Below are 18,143 nucleotides of genomic sequence, written 5' to 3'. Positions count from 1 at the left end.
AACGGGGGCGTGGCCTATTTGTTTGACGTAACTTACCTCCAACTTAAATTAAATTGAACGACTGCAAGCGAATCTATTTGACTGGCATTAAAATGATTTGATATGCATTGAAATAAATTAAAAATTATTTTAAATTTTTGTCAATCTTTATCAATGACGATTAATCTCATTTAAACAGCGTTAATGCGTTTTTGTCCGATCAAGTTAAATTCGGGTTACTAGTGATAGTATCCAAAATATTTTTCAGGTCTTTCATTTTTACATCACATGCCTTTCTCAGGGCATCTGTTGTTTTTGCAGCTCACAATGAAAAGCTACCAACTCCTTCTCCTCATTGACAATGTTCGAGTTGTCACTTTCTGTTTCTCTAAGTGCACTAATTCTCTTTAAGGAAGCAGCAACCTCATGTTTCCCACGGTTAAGTCTTTCTGTCAGTCTTGTTATTGTTTTTGTTTGTTTGTCTGTATATTTTTTGCCCTTTTGTTGTAATTTGGAAATTAAAACTTCCACTTCTGCCACGGCTATTTTTGCATCATCTGCATTAAATCTGTCCCAAGCAGTTTTAGCCATTCCCATTATTACATGTTTCCCACAGCTTCTTATATCAGGATCATTCATAAACTCTTTCAACTTCCCATTCATGAAGGCCATTTTCTTTTTTCGTAGTCCATATGCCTTACTCATTTCATCTTTTGAAAAAAGTTTTATTTTCTTTGCTGCTAGAATCTTTTCTTGGTTTAGTGGCGACAATATCCAAGAACTAGGACTCCTAAAAAAATTTGTTTTTAATTATAAATAATGTCATTCATTTCTTAGACATGTTATACATGTTATATGATTAAACTTGAATGTTAGCTAGAGAATTAAGAAAAATGATGATTTTGACCCAAAAAAATTGGTATGGCTATCATCAGGGAATTATTCCCCAAATTTATCAAATAAAATTAAACAGAAATAATGCACAAGTAAATACTTGCCAAGAGTAAATTAATTCTACAATGCAATACGGTAAAAGTATAGATGCCAGTATTACTGACAGCATTTACTCGAGATCTGTCTCTAGTCTAATGTTGCTTTTATATATAAAAAAAGAGATATGGAATGAAAGCCAATGAGACAACTATCACCCCAAGTACAAAAATAAAGTGGATGTACCAGTAAGCAATAATAGGTAACAGTGAAAATCCCTTGCCGTATAGTCAGCTACATGTAAACAAGACAATGACATGAAAATAATGAATCAATTCAATAAAGAAAACTAAGGAAAAATAAAAATATATGTGTGGTTCCAGATACCCTACCTACACTACTTTTTAGTCTTAATAATAGCCTACCATAGAGATTTTTTTGCCATTTCATATTAAGCACTGTTTAAGTCTGAATGTTGCTTCTGTAAGACTCAATGAAAAACAAACAACATAAAGTAAAAACAAGTCCTTTCTTACCTACCCTAACTTTTTGTAACTGTTTTGTAGTAAAAAACTAGTATCAAGAATAATTACCTGTTGTTTAAATTATCAGTCTTTAATAACTTTATCTGAACTGGAGTGTCTGTTTCTGAGCAAGAAGAAAAAAGAGAGTTTGAATACAATGTTAAAATTGAACCAAATTATAATTAAAATGGAACAATGCTAATGACCAAATTTTAATTAATTGCAGATAAACTAAGAATTATGCATACCAAAAGTGTCTTTGAGATTTTTTTAGTTGTAGTATATATTAATTTCATGAAAGACTTTAATTTACCCTAGAATAAAATTGATAATGGAAATGTGGAATATGTTAAAGAGACAAAAACCAGATCAAAGAGTAGAAAACCCTTGAAGGCCACCGATGGGCCTTCATATTGATCAACACAGTGAGAAAATAAGATTGTATACGAAAATAATTTTTACTTTCATTGGAAGTTGAAAGTTTAAGTTGTTGCTTTCATGTGTACATGTAACACCTAACATAGTCTTCAAATGGTATTTTAATAATAATAGCCCATAATTTTTTAATTAAATGTGTAAATCTAAAAGACAAAACTGGGCTTTGCTCATTGTTGAAGGCCATACGGTGACCTATAGTTGTTAATGTCTGTGTCATTTTGGTCTGAGGTGGATAGTTGTCTCATTGGCAATCATACCAAATCTTCTTTTTTTATAAAACTGGTTGATATATTACTGAGCGCCATTGTAAAAAGAATATTTGTAATTTCTAGATTTTTATCATTATTCTAAATTCATGTAGAACTTAAACATAAAGATTGGTAAAGCATAAGTAGTGTTGAAAATGATTTTAAAAGACTTGCATATAATTTTTCACTAAAAATATTATAATTTAATTTTGTAAAAAGGAATAATATTACAAACATAACACTGCATGCATGACCTTTCCGAAATCAGAATGAGGCTGAAATTTCATTGATGCAAATTATACTGACCCAGTGTCAATACTTATAAGTTTTTAGCTAAAACGAACCAAACAATAACAATTATTTGAGAAAAATAGACTTAAAAAGAAAATCAGTTATCAAAAGTTCTTAAAACTGGTCTCTATATATAAGCATTCATCTCCAGGTGGATTGTCTGTTGTATTGATATATGAAGTTGAAATAAAAATTTACCATTCATGTCCAGCTTCCTTTTTGCAAGTGGTGTAGACGTTCTGTTATTAATCTCAATACTAGCATCAAATTTTATCAAAGATGAAGGTGATTCTAAATCATTTGAAACAACCTTTTCAACAGCAGTGGTTTCATCCATTTCAACTGAAAAAACAATTGCAGAATGTTTAATTTGACATGCAGTTTTCAATAAGGCTATAATTCAAAATTTAATGGAGTCTCATGGTTATGTCTAAAAGCTTTTAAGAACCTAGAGATAATTATTTTGAATTTGGGTGCTTTGAGTTCTAACTAAAAGGGCTTACCATATTAGTTTTCCTTCATCATTTTGTACATAAATCTACCCAATAGCTGCCTCATTTCAATTGCTTTACATTTAACATAATTTTCAGGTCCTTTTATAGCTGACTATGCTGTACCAGTTATGCTCATGGTTGAAGATTTTATATTCCTACATGAACTATGGATGATAAATTTTTGTCATCTGATCTCTGGTGGAGAGTTTTCTCATAAATAATTTGACAATTATACCACATATATATCTTCTTATCATTTGTTATAACCAAAATAAAATAAATGCATTTGTTTAAGAAATTGTACTGAAAGTTTTGGTATATATGTTAAAAAATGTATTACATTTTTCAAAAATTATTTTTTTTATTCAGAAAATTTAAACTTTCTTTACTGGTTATAGCGGCAAAAAAAACCATGCATAACCCTATAATGTTATTCTTTACAAAAGAGCATCTTTTATGCTTATAAAAAGGATGTCATATGTGTGACCTTACATGGAAAGTTCTGACTAATAAGTTTCTTAAATACAACTTTGAGATGCTGTGCTCTAATAAAAATCATTTAATACATAGTAATTTGAAGAAAAAAAACATGCAAATATATACCAGTAAGCAAATCTAATCTTTACCTTGTGATCTTTTTTCTTTGATTTCTCTGACTGCTGCTTGAAACTCTTTGCGCTTTCCCAAAGATAGGAAACCCATGTCTTTTAGGTCTTCATTGGTAACTTCTATCAAACACCTTACACTTATAAAGTCATTTGATACAAAAATTACTTTCATATCATCTAAGTTAAACAATTTGAAGAATTCATCAAATGAAATATCAGCCATAATTGATGATTATTTGCATAAATACATGTACATGTATCTAAATTCAATTCTATTTCCGTATAAAAATGTTTGAAATGAAATTAATGGTGAATTTAATAATCAAATTAATTAAATGATATAAGATTTTCGGGTCTTAAAGATATATATATATACACTAGTTGGAGGTCAAGGTGGGAGGGATTTGATTTCATCATCATGGACTTGTTCTCCAATCAATGATATATCTCTTTGATTTATGGTTTGGTTAATCCAATTACATGTAACTTTCCCAAAAATAAATTCTCTCAGAAATTGGGACTTATAGAAGATTAAATTATTGTTGAAAAAAAACCTTTCTAACTGTTTCTAACAATATTTATTTATTTCAATTAGCAATGATTAGCTAGAATAGAAGTGATATTAAATTAATTTTATTGCATGGTCTTGCCACTTGCCTTTTCTTTAAAAAACAATATCATAAAAGAATACTAAGCAGTTTAATCTTGAATTGTTTCATTCCAATTATTTTATACTACAGAATTGTTTCATTCCAATTATTTGATACTACAAAATTGTAAAGAGGTCAAACTTCAAGAATATTTTTTTTCATCCGATATACATCTTTGGAGGAAAAAAACTTGAAAACTTTTATGAAGTATGCTTTTTTATGAAAAATCTTGATAATGTGCATTTGTTAAACCCAAAAATATACAATATGTATATTACAATAATATAATATGCACTACTAGTAAAAGCATTGATAAGCACATCTATAATAAGCCTAATCTTCATTTTTTTATTTTTCTAAATAAAGCCTTGTCTTGAATGAACACCACGATTCCCTTGAATTGATACATGGTCCATCTTAATGAAAGATTTTGCACAAGAAATTATTCATAAACTCAAGATATCTGGAGATATGGATTAAGATTAAAAATATATATTTCAAGCAATTTTTTATTACAATAACTTGAAAATTAAGATTTAATGATAATAACTAACTTTTTCTTTATATAAAAGAATTAAAGTCAAAGTAGACAAATATGATCTAAGATAAAGAAGATGTAGAATCACTAACAATTAGTTACAATAAAAATGAGATAAATTGAAATCAAAGAACATATTGTATATATTACTGGTGTGAAACCATAGAAAACAAAAACCACTTTCTCCTATACTGTCAAAGTGGTAAAACAAAATAATCTAAATTTTATTTTATGACTTTGCTATATATTTCCAAATCCTTTTCAAATTTTATTTTTGAGTAAAAAACATAGTGAATACTAAGGGAGGTTTAGACTTTGAAATATTTTTAAAATAATAGTCTAATGTCAAAGACTTGATATTAAACAAACTTTATTTCATCTAATTATATGTTTTGTTTATGCCCATTCACACATGGCCCTCATCTTCTTTTAATCATATCAGTGATACACATGTGGCGCTTAGCAGGATACATCCTTATTAGTTACCTACGAATTTCAATGTTGTTTTTTTTATTGTATTGAACTAGAAAACAGAAATTTAATTCGTATAAAGCTTATACTATAGTTATAACAACATTCTGTTATTTTGAAGTGTGTTTTATGAGATCATTCTAAGACAAATTACACAGATTTTTATTGTTGAGAACGAAGAATAAAAGTTTAAACAGAAAAGAACCAGCTATATCTGTGACACATCTTACTATCTAATTTCTGACAATTTTGATAAGGTTGACCGTAGTCAATTGGATCATCAAGGGATCGTACGAGTAACCCTTGAGTACAAACTATATAATGTTTATTCAAGTCCGGATGCTGTGTTTCAATTTTGCATTTCTGACTTCTGTTTATGAATTAAAATGTAGAATATGGTTATTATTAAATGAAAGAATATTCTGTACACAACACATATTGCCCTTCATGTATCAGTCTATCTTGTGTGAATTTGTCACAGTTATGTATATTGTCGAATAAACATGCAGACAAAAAAAAAGCACGGAAAATTTAAAAATATGTACATTTAAATAGATTTATTTATTCTGAATTTCTAGCTGCATGTTTATATGCAGAAGTGTGTAATGATTTCCTAAAATACAGATATTATGAAATTAGAAATAACAGAACTTTGTTAAAACCTCATGTAATATAGCTGCAAGGTCTGAGTTAGGATGATTTTATTAAAACTCAAGTTTTATTATATTTTTGTAGAATAAACTGCCATGAAATAAACCCTCTTGTTAAAGAAGCTTTTGCAGTAAATAAGTCTATGTCTGAAGATGGAATATATACTTGGTTTACTTTTGCCAAGCATATTTTAAAAGAATTTAATACTGATGAAGATGATAAACCTTTTAAACATATTGTGAAGGAACAGTATAATTTTATCACTCTTGAAAAACTTTCAAATATTGATAACATTTCAAAACTTTATCTTTATAGTAAACTTAAAATAAAAAAAATAAATTAAATTGGAGGACTACTAGTCTACTTTCACAATCTAAATTATTTTAATAGTTGTCAGCTTTTAACAAAATAACGTGTAAGTGATCATAATTTAGAAATTGAATTAGGATGTTATAAAAAAAATCAAAGAGAACACAGATTGTGTTAAGTTTGTAAAATTTTAGATGATGGTTCAGGAACACTTTTTCCTTCATTGCCAAATAACAGTAATGTAATAAATGCAATTTAAACCCATTAACCTAATTTTAACCAGCTTGACTCAAACTCTAAACTTAAAACTATTTTACATAAAATGTATACGATAAGAGCAATTTTATTTCAATTGAAACAAAATCATCTAATTCTAAACCCTATGATAAAATGTTTATTGCTGATACAGGACATATTTATGACTTGTCCTGTATATAATTTTTGTAAATATCCTGAATGGAGTAATTAGCATGTTATTAATTTTCAGAGACATGGACATGTGTTCACAGCATGACTTCTTTAATGTCTTGTTTACTGATGTTCAGGAAATTGTCAGATAAAATAATGAAGTGTCTGAACATGATACAGCAGTTAATTGTTTAATTGAGTCTTTATATGTGGTGCCCCCCTTTTTCACAAATGAATGAAGGAAAGAAAGTCCCCTCTCAAACAGTCACAGACAGAACCTCTTCATTTTCAAGACAATTTTTCTTGGATAAACAAGACTTTATTTAAAAATCCTTTTTGGAAATTACTTGAATAATCATACATTTACACATTTTTTTTAACAGAAAATATTTTATTAAAAAACTTAATTGGAAGAAATAATTGTTCAGAAAACAATTCTGTCCTACACATGCTTAAAAAACATACAAAAATTAAAAATAAATGGAGATAAAGCATTTGAACAATTAAGATCTTTACAATTGTATGAATTTTAAAAGGAAAGAAATGTTTACAAAGATGCTAAATTAAATTCTTGTTTTGAAAATACTGAAATTAATGAAATAAGTCAATACTTAATCTTTGATAGATCCTTTAAAATTAGTTAAAAAAAACTCAAATCTCAAATGTATTGTCAACTGTCACCTTTTGAACTGAGGACTGTACGTTGCCCTGCAGATTTTTTGTTGTTGTTGGGTTGCTGTCTCTGTTATTCCTAATTAAGATTTCTTTTTATTCATATGTATATTTATATCCAAATCCTTTGAATGTGACTACAACGTACCAACTTGTGGTATCTCTATAGCTATCATACATGTATTTGTAAGAATATTTTGTATACAGTGTGGTTTTTGCCAATAGAGGAATTGATGCAAACAATATCTGCAACTTTCTACATCACAAGGAGGTAACATCTAAAATTCCTATTTATTTTCAAAATCAGTCTGTTCCTATTGTATCCTACAGTTACACCAAAACCATTGCACCTAAAATATTTAACTATAAACAAGCATTGCAGGACCTTGACTTAGAACAATACCTAAAAAAACCTCCGACATGTGACTGTTCCCACTCGCCTTATAATTACAGCCCCTCTGGTCATGTTATTACCGGGGATCTAAACATAATTCAACATGAAAATCTCCGAAAGGTGATTTCTCATGGTCCTAAGTTTAGAGAACCCCAACACATCAATTGGGACCATAACTTCAAAATAATTATGGATTCCATTGAGGACTACGCCAGAGCATGGGCTAAGCGAGAAGAAGTTGAACTGGACACTTTGTCAGAGTGGGTTAAAACTATAAGGTCTCTGATTAAACGTCGCGTTCACAAGTTGAAAAACTGTGTGAACGATCGACCAAAGTCCGTTTTCAGAGACAAAGAGTCCATGAAATGTCTACCAACTCTTCATGATAAGTATGTTGTTGTTCCTGCGGACAAAGCTTCAAATAATAATGTCTTTGTATGTAAATCGTATTACTACGAATGTATTGTAAAATAATTGGGTATAAAGGAGCACTCAGGTAATCCCACATACAAAGACATATCATTTGATGGCTTCAATAAACATTGCATTGAACACCAAATCGGAGGACTTACCTTGTTTGTATTGGATACCAAAGCTTCATAAAATTCCGTACAAACAACGGTATATTGCGGGCTCATCTTCATGTTCTACTAAAGAATTGTCCATTAGATTGACTAAAATTCTGTCCGCAGTGAAAGAGGGTCTTCAGAAATACTGTGAAACTGTTTACTCGCGTAGTGGTATTAACCATATGTGGATTCTTAAAAATTCTAAAGAACTTCTAGACAATTTTAAATCTCGGTCTTTTTCTGAAATTAGTTCCATCAAAACTTTTGATTTTTCAACCATGTATACCACCATTCCCCATGTAAAATTAAAAAATCGCCTAAAAGAAATAATTCACATTGCCTTTCAACATAAAAATGGTAGCATACGCTATAAATTTATTACTTTGGGATTTCATAAGGCATATTTCGTAAATAGTGACAAACAAAAAGGTAAAATATGCTACACAGAAGAACAAGTGGTCAGTATGCTGGAGTTTCTTATCGACAACATATTTGTTGAGTTTGGAGGTAGACTTTTCCAACAAATTGTCGGCATTCCTATGGGAACAAACTGTGCGCCTCTTCTTGCCGACCTCTTCTTATTTTCATATGAATCGGAGTTCCTCCAGACACTTGTAAAAAACAAGAGAATCAAAGAAGCCAGAGTATTTAATTTCACTTTCAGATATATTGATGATGTTCTTTCCATAAACAATCCCAACTTTTCTGATTGGGTTCCATTAATATATCCCCCAGAACTAGAGATTAAAGAAACAACAGACACGGCTTCCTCCGCCTCATTTTTAGACTTATATCTCGAATTTGACTTACACAGTCATCTCAGTACCAGAATCTATGACAAACGAGACGATTTTAATTTTGAAATCATAAATTTCCCCCACCTTAGTAGCAATATACCAACTTCACCTGCATATGGGATATATATTTACCAACTTATTCGATATTCAAGAGCTTGCAGCTCCTACTCAGACTTTGTAATACGTCATCAGTGTCTGAGTAGAAAGTTAATGAAACAGGGGTATGTCAAAGAACGTCTCGTTCTTTTTCTAAAAAAGTTCATCGGAAGGTACCAAGACCTTGTTGATAAATATTCCGTATCAACTTCTCAAATAATACACGATGGTCTTGATGTATAGATTCTTCGTACTGATGTTGTTTATCATCTTAACAACGTGTTTTATAGTTCTTTCATTTGTCTTTGTTCTATTATTAATATTACTTTTACTGTTGAATGGTTTCATGTGATATCCGTTTCACGTGGCTCGGTACTTATACATCTCGTCAATGTGTTTGTATTGGCTTTCATTTTTTTGTGGTTTGTTTTGTATTTGCGACTTTTTGTATTTCTTTTGTTCTTATAACGTGACTCTGTACTTTAAAAGATCCCGTCAGTATGATATTGTTCTATTATATGTCATTATGATATATTTCTATTATGAATTACAATATACGTTGAACCACAAACGTCAAAATCATTCAATCGCGTAGTGGAATTAACTATTTTTGGATTCTTATAAATTCTATAGATAACTTTTGGACTAGTTTAAATCTCGGTCTATTTCTTAAATTTATTCTTACATACTTTTGATTTTTTAACCCTGTATGCTAACATTCCCATGCAAATTTTAAAATTGTTTGTACGCACATTGAACGACAAATTTATGTGACGTATAAAAAATTTTCTGACGTCAGACACTCAAATCAATAAATGTGTTCGTATATAGTAGATGTTTTTGTGTTCTGTTAAATTGTTCCTTTTAAATTGTTAAACGATGATGACTGATGTACCCATATTTTGACTATTATATTTATTGTGTCTGTTTACTTAACGCATCAATGTAAAAATATCGGAAATTAATGAGACTGTCATTAAAGTGAGAGGGTTAGCGCTATAGAACCAGGTTTAATCCACATTTTCTACATTTGAAAATGCCTGTACCAAGTCAGGAATATGACAGTTTTTGTCCATTCGTTTTTGATGCGTTTTGTTATTTGATTTTGTCATGTGATTATGGACTTTCCCAATTGATCTTCCTCTAAGTTCAGTATTTTTGTGATTTTACTTTTTGCATACAGTGTTCTATCTACAAACCTGAAATTAGAACAGTTTGAGCTGGTCTTTTTACTAATTGCTTTTTATATCTCTCTTAAAATTAACCATAAATTGACACTACATTGTTTAACTACTTCAATTTCAGTAAGATAATGGCTTTGGTAATGGAAACAAGAGAGAAGCTTTTTTTTAATATGATGACCAAGATGCAATATGCAGGCCTTAGAGGAATTGAAGCTTTGCAAAATTTGTGTATTCTTCAAGAAGAATGTATCAAGGAATATCAGCTTCCCATGACAACTGAAAACCTTTCTAACATAGTGGATAATGTAAGCTTGCAACTTTTTCCAGAGAAAGACCAATTTTGCAGTGGTTTTCAACCTGTCAGAGTGTATGGAGATGGTAATTGTTTACCGAGAACTGGGTCTTTGTATGCTTTTGGAGATGAACATCATCACAACGAGATAAGATGTCGTATTGTATTAGAAATGTGTGTGAATATTAAGTTTTAAACTCTTAAAGAGAATAAAGTGTATACACAGTATTCACAGGAATATGACCCTGGTAAAACAATGAACAATGATGAATTCATCAAGGTTTTCAAAAGAACAGTAGTATCGTTTGCTAATCCAGGAGCATGGGGAGAAATGTGGCATGTTCTTGCCTTAGCCTCAGTATTGGGGAGAAAAGCTTATTCAATCTACCCAGACATTATTGGTACAAAGAGGGATAGACATTTGTTTCACAGAGAAATTATTCCAAGATGTTACATGTATCAAACATCAGAACCAGTGAGAGTTTGTTGGACAAATACAAATAGTAAAACTGCAAATATAAACTGGTGGACTCCTAACCATTTTGTTGCCTGTAGTAAAGTTGATAGTATTACACAAACCAAGAGTCATGACAGTATATCAAGAAAAAGGCCAGGTGTGACTCTTCTAGATTTCATTACCACTTCAGTAAACTCCAAGACGAAGAAACAAAAACGAAAGGTATTTTTTTCTGTCTTTGAAATTCGATAATGTCGCTACCATATTCTTGAAAAGAGTTAAAATAAAAACACTCATATCTGATAAATGATTTCTTTTCATCATGTTCATTCTGTGAAAAGTAACAAATCATAAATAAAATATATTAATTCTGACTTATTGCATTCATTATGCAAAATTCATTGAATGACTAAATCAACTTATTTTTTTACATAAATAAGGCTGTTAGTTTTCTCGTTTTAATTGTTTTACATTGTCTTATCAGGGCCTTTTATAGCTGACTATGCGGTATGGGCTTTGCTCATTGTTGAAGGCTGTACGGTGACCTATAGTTGTTAATGTTTGTGTCATTTTGGTCTTTTGTGGATAGTTGTCTCATTTGCAATCATACCAAATCTTTTTTTTATATTATTTTAATATTTCCCTTTTTTGAATTTATAGGAAATAAGTGAAACATTTATTGAATATTTCAATGATTGATCAAAATGTGGGATAAGGTCTCAGTTGCATATTTAATATTTCACAAGTTGAAAGATTCGAGAGTGTTATTCTAATTAATTCTCTACACGCTATTGTTTCTGCATTTACTTTAATTATGGAAATGTATATATGCATTTGTCATGTTTATTCCAATAGGCAGCTCTAATGAATGTTAGGTAATGAATTTGTAGGAAAACACTGACGATGTAAAAGGAAAAGAATGTTCTAAAAAAAAGATAATGGGAAGGAAGAAAGCAATATTACTAGCAAAGAAAGTCCTGCAAGTCCTGCAATCAAACTTGAAGAAGTTTCTGCTATACCAAGCATCACGATATTGGAAGAAGATCTTAAAGAAGACAAGGTATATACCATTCATAAAATATTTTTGTTTGAGAATATGAATTCAGATGTGTGTTCATATTTTAGCAACGTTAGCAGATAGAAAATCACAGAATAGCAAGTCACAAATTTGATAGGACAAAAAGTCACAAACAATTTACTTATAATTGTTTAAATGTATTTAAGAAAAATTTTTGAAAACTTTATTTTTATAACAGTATACATGTATATATTCAATGTACAATTTAAGGTTCATAAGCCTTGAAAAATTTATTAAAATTTTAGTCATGTAAAGGATATTTTTCATAGGCGATGAATCCATTTAAATTAAGTACCAGGCAAATTGTTCACTTAGCAATTATTTTAATCAATGTTGATATTTTTAGAATGACTTATGTTCAACAAGTTGTTTTATAACGAAGAATTATTCAAGAATAAAAAAAAAATATTTTAAGAATAGGTATTGTCATGTTCTAAGAAAAATAATATCAAAACTGAAATGTGACATTTTGTCTGATATTCTTGTTGCAAAAGGGTAGATACATTGGCGGATCCAAGGGGGGCTCTGAGGCGCCCACCCCTCCCCCCTTTTCGTGGGAAAAATTTGGTGGATCATATAAGGGAATCACTGAAGCATGACTGGAGTGCCTCCCCTTTTTTTGGGAAGTTCCGGATCCACCACTGATGTATTAATTGTGGCAATCATAATGATCAAACCTTTAATGATAAGAACTCACAATGGAATTATGATCATACAGGAAGGTTTTCTTTTCATTAATATAACAAAGTTCAACAAAAACAAGGCAATCCAGACCTACATTCACACTTGAATGACTTTCATATACATTTTGTAATATGTACATGTAAAATTTATTTAATACTAATAGATAATAAAATTCTGTGCATGGTACAGTGGCATTTAACTTTAATGCAAAATATTACTGATACAAAAATTGAAAACAGCACCTTTTAATAATACATGTTTCCGAAGGGCTTTTCTGGATTTACCTTCATCAGGAACGCTCAAAGCCAAAATTATATATAGATACAGTTTTTAAAATTGAATAAAAACCTAATGTTCACAATTATTTATAAGTAATTCATTTTGAATGAAAATAGGTTATGTAACAATAATTCGATAGTCATATAAATTTTTGTTTCTGCCCAAGATGACAATTTGTTATATATATTCTGCATCAACTTTCAGATTGACCCACGTGGAGTTAACAGAGATATAAAGGATGAACACAAATGAAAATGACAGTTCTACAAATGATATAGACAATAACTTCATGGACATAACATACGCATATTGTTTTCCAGAGGAGCAAGATAATTTCAATTTGACAGAGGATATGTACCATGGATTGAGCAAAGAGTTTTACAAGCACATGGGTCTTATGGCTGCGAAAAATCATACAAGAGACAATATTAGACAAATAACAACAGTCGAACAGGATTCTTTAAATACCCCACTATATTTAGAAAGATGTCAGTTAGAGGAGAAAATACACAAGAGTGTGAAACAAGAGACAATGAAACTAAAAAACAGACTGAAATTGGAAGTTAGAAATGAGAAACGTGCCCACATGCATGCTGTAGTGGCTTGTGGTGAATTTCTACTGACCAATGGGCCGCTTGTTAAAACTCAAACCCTAAGTAAGCTTTTGGCAGCATCTAAACTTCAATATCTCAATAAACCAATTGAATCCATCAAAAGAAAAATGTCTGCTGAAGTCGTAGAAACACTTTCTAGAGTTTTACCAATTATGCAAATTTATATCAACAAAGTGGGTTATATAATGTAATACAGGAAAGGGAATATTCAGTCATTTGTGGATTCCATAGATAATTCAAATAACTTTCAAGAAACTGCAAACCGAAATTTGCACACAGCTCTAGAAGACTTTAATAATTAAATTTCTTTAGCAGACACTCAGTTAGATAAGGCAATTGTTAAGGCAATTCTAATTGAACTGTACAGTGTGAATGCTGTCAGCAAACTTAATGGAGCAAAATGCAAACAGACTTTACAGGGTGCAAGAGATGAAATTCCAAATAATATAGCTAAGTACAAAGATATGGGAAAAGCATTACTGACTGTCAGATATGATATGACCAGTATTCAACAACATATGCTGTACAAAAGAACTTTAGCAAAAGCAAAAGCAAAGAGTTTTAAAGCTAGAGCCATTGGTGCTGGAAGGGAAAAGATGTCGGACAAATTTCCTCAACTAGCAGAAGTTCTTGAACTAGCATTTGGAGAAGGTTCCAAAATTCATCCCAGATTGACAAAAGAAACAAGATTTAGGTCACCAGATTTGGCTCTAACAATGCCACAGGCAAGAGAAATCCTGCTTTCAGTTTGCAGTGACAAACTTCCAAATATAGCTCTATCGACATGTTATACGTATACAGAAAATTTCAAAGCTAACACCTACCAAGCTAAGAGACATCATGCAGGACACAATGTTAATGCCAATATTTCATTAAAGAAACTACCACGTATTGGGATGGTGGAGGAAAGAATAAATGCCCATTATTGCATGTCAAATGTTGATTATCAACTGGAAAGAAGCACTGAATTTAAAAACGATTATGTTGTTGATGCCAAAGATGCTAAGGGTATAGTGTGTGCTGACATAGATCCCGTACAAAATATGGGTAAAAGTTGGAAAAAAACTTCTAGAATGGACCACCAGTTTGACCAATCAAGAACAAATGCATGCACACCAATGACACATTTATTTTTAGAAACATTATGTACAAATTCTGTCTTAGAGACTGAAAATTTAACAGTGATGAATGTTGAAAGATCTGGCCAACCTGTTACACTCATTAACATTTCACTTTATGAGCCAGAGACTGTATTTAGATGTTTTAACGAATTGTTCCACCTGTTGACCATTCCTGCTCTAGACAACTTATTTCGGAATGAAGAAACTGGTAATTTGAAGAAAAACTTGATATTTGTTGTAGATAATGGTCCTTCTGAGCTCCAGCAAGTTCTTTAGTCAGAATGTTATTGGTCCGATTAGTTAACTTCTTGAATTTGGACAAAGTTTTACAAGTTTCATTTGAAAAACTGAACTCAAAAGACAACCCAGCGGAGCGTCCTCATGCATCCGAAAACTTAGCACTCAGCAGACATGGTCCTTTTAAAACAAAGGAAATCTTCAGATACCCCAAAGCTAAACCTGGTAGCAGCGAACACATATTAAATATGGAAGAAATGGCAGAAGAAGTGATTTCATGTTTGAAAACTGCTAAGTTTGGTGGAAAGTCTTTCTTTTGCTTTCGTGGAGTTAAAGACAATTACATTTTTGATGATGAAAAGGCTTTGCGCATTTTCCTCAAACTTTCTGAGCAAGGCAAAAATGAATGTGTAGAAGAATATACTGCAAGCAAATGCCATCTACTGACAGAATTATGTAATGTATGGAAAATAGAAGAATCATTTAAAGGAAATTATATTGAGGACTACAACCACCTTTCGAATTCTTTGTATGACAAGAAAAGAACATCATGGTTAACAACTTACATGGCAGCAATATATTCTAAAGTAGAAAACAGCAGCATCCAACGATTTGAAAGAGAACCCTTGCCAGACTATATACGATGGCTTTCAACAACAGAGCTTCACTATATGTCCTATGAAGACCGTAGAGATCTTGCAAATGGTGAATGGGATGATGAAGCAATATTTCTGCCATCAAGAATTATAAGTCATGCCAGTTCTATTTGCTTTGAACCTCCTGAAGACATTCTTAAACTACTTGGTCTTTTGACATTTGTTACCCCTTTACAACTTAAAGAACAGTTTGAAAGAACAAAACAGTCAATGGAAAAACATTTGAAGGATGATCAAGGTCGAGACCGATGGAGAGATCATGACTTATTCAAAAAGACTAATTCTGAGCTAGAATCCATGTGCAGAGAAGAAAAACTGTCTTCTTCAGAGGTCTCAAATAAACTTGAGATGGTTGAGCTTATTGCAAGGAATAAACAAATTCCATTTCCAGAACCTACAAATTCATATTCAGGGGATCTGAATAACATTCCAACAGATATGAACGAAATCACAAATTTTAGTTTTGGATTTTTAAGGACTGTTCTAAATTATCATAATTTGAATTTTTCTGGTACCAAAGATGAACTGATTTTAAAAGTTGTTCTTTTAAGACACAAGAGGTCGTATTTGATAGCGAACTATGCACAGCAAGAAATCAGGAAGTCTATAGAAGTTGCAACTGCCTTAATTGTCAATCAGCGCCGTTATTATAACGAAAGATTCCATATACGTAGAAAAAGAAAATTTTCATCTGTGCCCAGTGTGGCAAAGAATGTTATAGAAGTTCCGGATGGATGTAATGAGGAAAATTTGCACAAAATATTTGACCCAATCAGTGTATGGTTAGACAACTTCTCTGCAGTTCAGCAGGAAATTGATTTCAAAAGAGATGTTTCCTTTTCAAATGACCATAAGAGTGAAATAAACTGTTTTGAACAATGTAAAGAAAGCGGATCTAGGGTGAAGGTTTTCTGGGAGAGACATGAACTTGGAACAACAGTTGGTAAAGATGGATGGAATGTCGGTTGGTATTCAGGAAATGTCGTTTCATACAATGCAGAAAGAGATACACTAGACATTGAATATACAAAGGAACAAGGTTCAGTTTTCTTTTGAATTCTCATCTAGCATATCTTCTGGAAAGCTGAAGTTTGTTTACTCACCATATATTAAAAGATATAAAAATTGGTATGCTGTTCTACAGTATTTTTGGTTTGAAAATCAAAAGCATCTATTGATGTTTGACTTTGACTTTGGTTTTGTTTTATATTATAATGGACACAACTTCATTTGAAAAAAAATATTTTTAGTAACCTTTTTGTAGTACATGTAGTCTAATAAGTTGTAATAAACAGTTACGCTAAGGAAATATATAGTTGAAAATAAGGTTTGTAGGGATTTTTTTTTTTGGAGGGGAGGGGGGTTCAAGAATTCTGACAGAGGTCAATCTGAAGATCTGAAGAACTTTAAATCAATTTGGTGTGTTCCAGCTGGCATATTGTAATTTTTTGGATAATTAGCAATTTTACTTTTCATTTTACATAAAAGTTATATACAAATAAATGTTAAAATTTCAATTACTATCTTTCTTGAATTGATCATTGCTCTACCCATTGTGTAACTCTCTGATATAAAAATTATGTTCAAATAACTTCTTCTGACATCCAACACAAAATAAACCTGTTGAATTTATCAAATTTTAGATATTAACCTTCCCAAAAGTATATACATGGAGATGTAGATTATGCAACAAAAGAGAGGGATCAGATTTGACATTGATTTAAACTTTCCCACAATTCAAGCAATAAATATCTGAAAGAAGTTCTATAAATGATGTGTATGAATTTTATAATATATTTTAGTTCAATGAATATGTTTGAAAATATTTTTAAAGCTTAAAAATTACTTGCACGTCATTACAATGTTATATCTCTTTAATATCTATCAATTTTTTTACGTACATACATGTATATTAATTTAACGACTTGTAATACTTTTAGAAAAAAATTATACTACTGTTTATGATTAGTATTATGATTTGAATAAATAATTATTATTATTTATATTTCGAATTCTTTAATACTGTTTGAAGGTTGAAATGTGTTTTCTTAGCTCACAGTTTTTTAGACGAAGGATTCTAACTACATATTCCATATATTTGGTTTCTAAAGTAGTTTGAACGAATAAACTCATTTAGTTTATTGTTCCTGGCTAGCAGGACTTTTCATGATACAGTTATATGATATTAAGCATTTCATTAATTAATTGTAAATAGTAATAATTTCTTTATGTCAATTTTCTTTTGCTTTTTGTTTTGTATAACCTGTTTTAAATGACAAGAAGTTCAGTTTGTACTGAATATTGGTCTTATCTTTAGAAATTTAATCCCTACAAGGAAAAACTCCATATGCTTTAGTCACTAATATTTTGTTTGTGTGAAAACCATACCAGTTGAAGTTCTTATATTATCTCAATAATTAATATTTTATTAATTATGTGATAATTGTCTCCATAGGCTTTATCAAACATGTCAT

General features: G+C 30.7%; 2 protein-coding genes across 2 annotated transcripts; one reads left to right on the top strand and one right to left on the bottom strand.

Moving 5' to 3' along the window:
• Positions 1-230: 230 nt before the first annotated feature.
• On the bottom strand, positions 231-4,209 carry LOC143058916 (uncharacterized). Its single transcript, XM_076232392.1, has 4 exons — positions 3,531-4,209; positions 2,609-2,752; positions 1,503-1,557; positions 231-769 (listed from the first exon to the last, which is right to left on the bottom strand). The coding sequence occupies exons 1-4, from the start codon at positions 3,733-3,735 to the stop codon at positions 277-279; spliced, it is 897 nt and encodes a 298-aa protein (XP_076088507.1). The 5' UTR covers positions 3,736-4,209; the 3' UTR covers positions 231-276.
• A 6,172-nt stretch (positions 4,210-10,381) lies between these two features.
• On the top strand, positions 10,382-16,725 carry LOC143058192 (uncharacterized). Its single transcript, XM_076231651.1, has 3 exons — positions 10,382-11,222; positions 11,891-12,060; positions 13,246-16,725. The coding sequence occupies exon 3, from the start codon at positions 15,058-15,060 to the stop codon at positions 16,723-16,725; it is 1,668 nt and encodes a 555-aa protein (XP_076087766.1). The 5' UTR covers positions 10,382-11,222; positions 11,891-12,060; positions 13,246-15,057.
• The last annotated feature ends 1,418 nt before the right edge of the window (positions 16,726-18,143 follow it).

Source organism: Mytilus galloprovincialis, chromosome 14 (genome assembly GCF_965363235.1).
Source record: "Mytilus galloprovincialis chromosome 14, xbMytGall1.hap1.1, whole genome shotgun sequence".
Classification (NCBI taxonomy): domain Eukaryota; kingdom Metazoa; phylum Mollusca; class Bivalvia; order Mytilida; family Mytilidae; genus Mytilus; species Mytilus galloprovincialis.
Note: the sequence above shows the minus strand (reverse complement) of the source record. Positions and strands in the feature narration are given on the sequence as shown.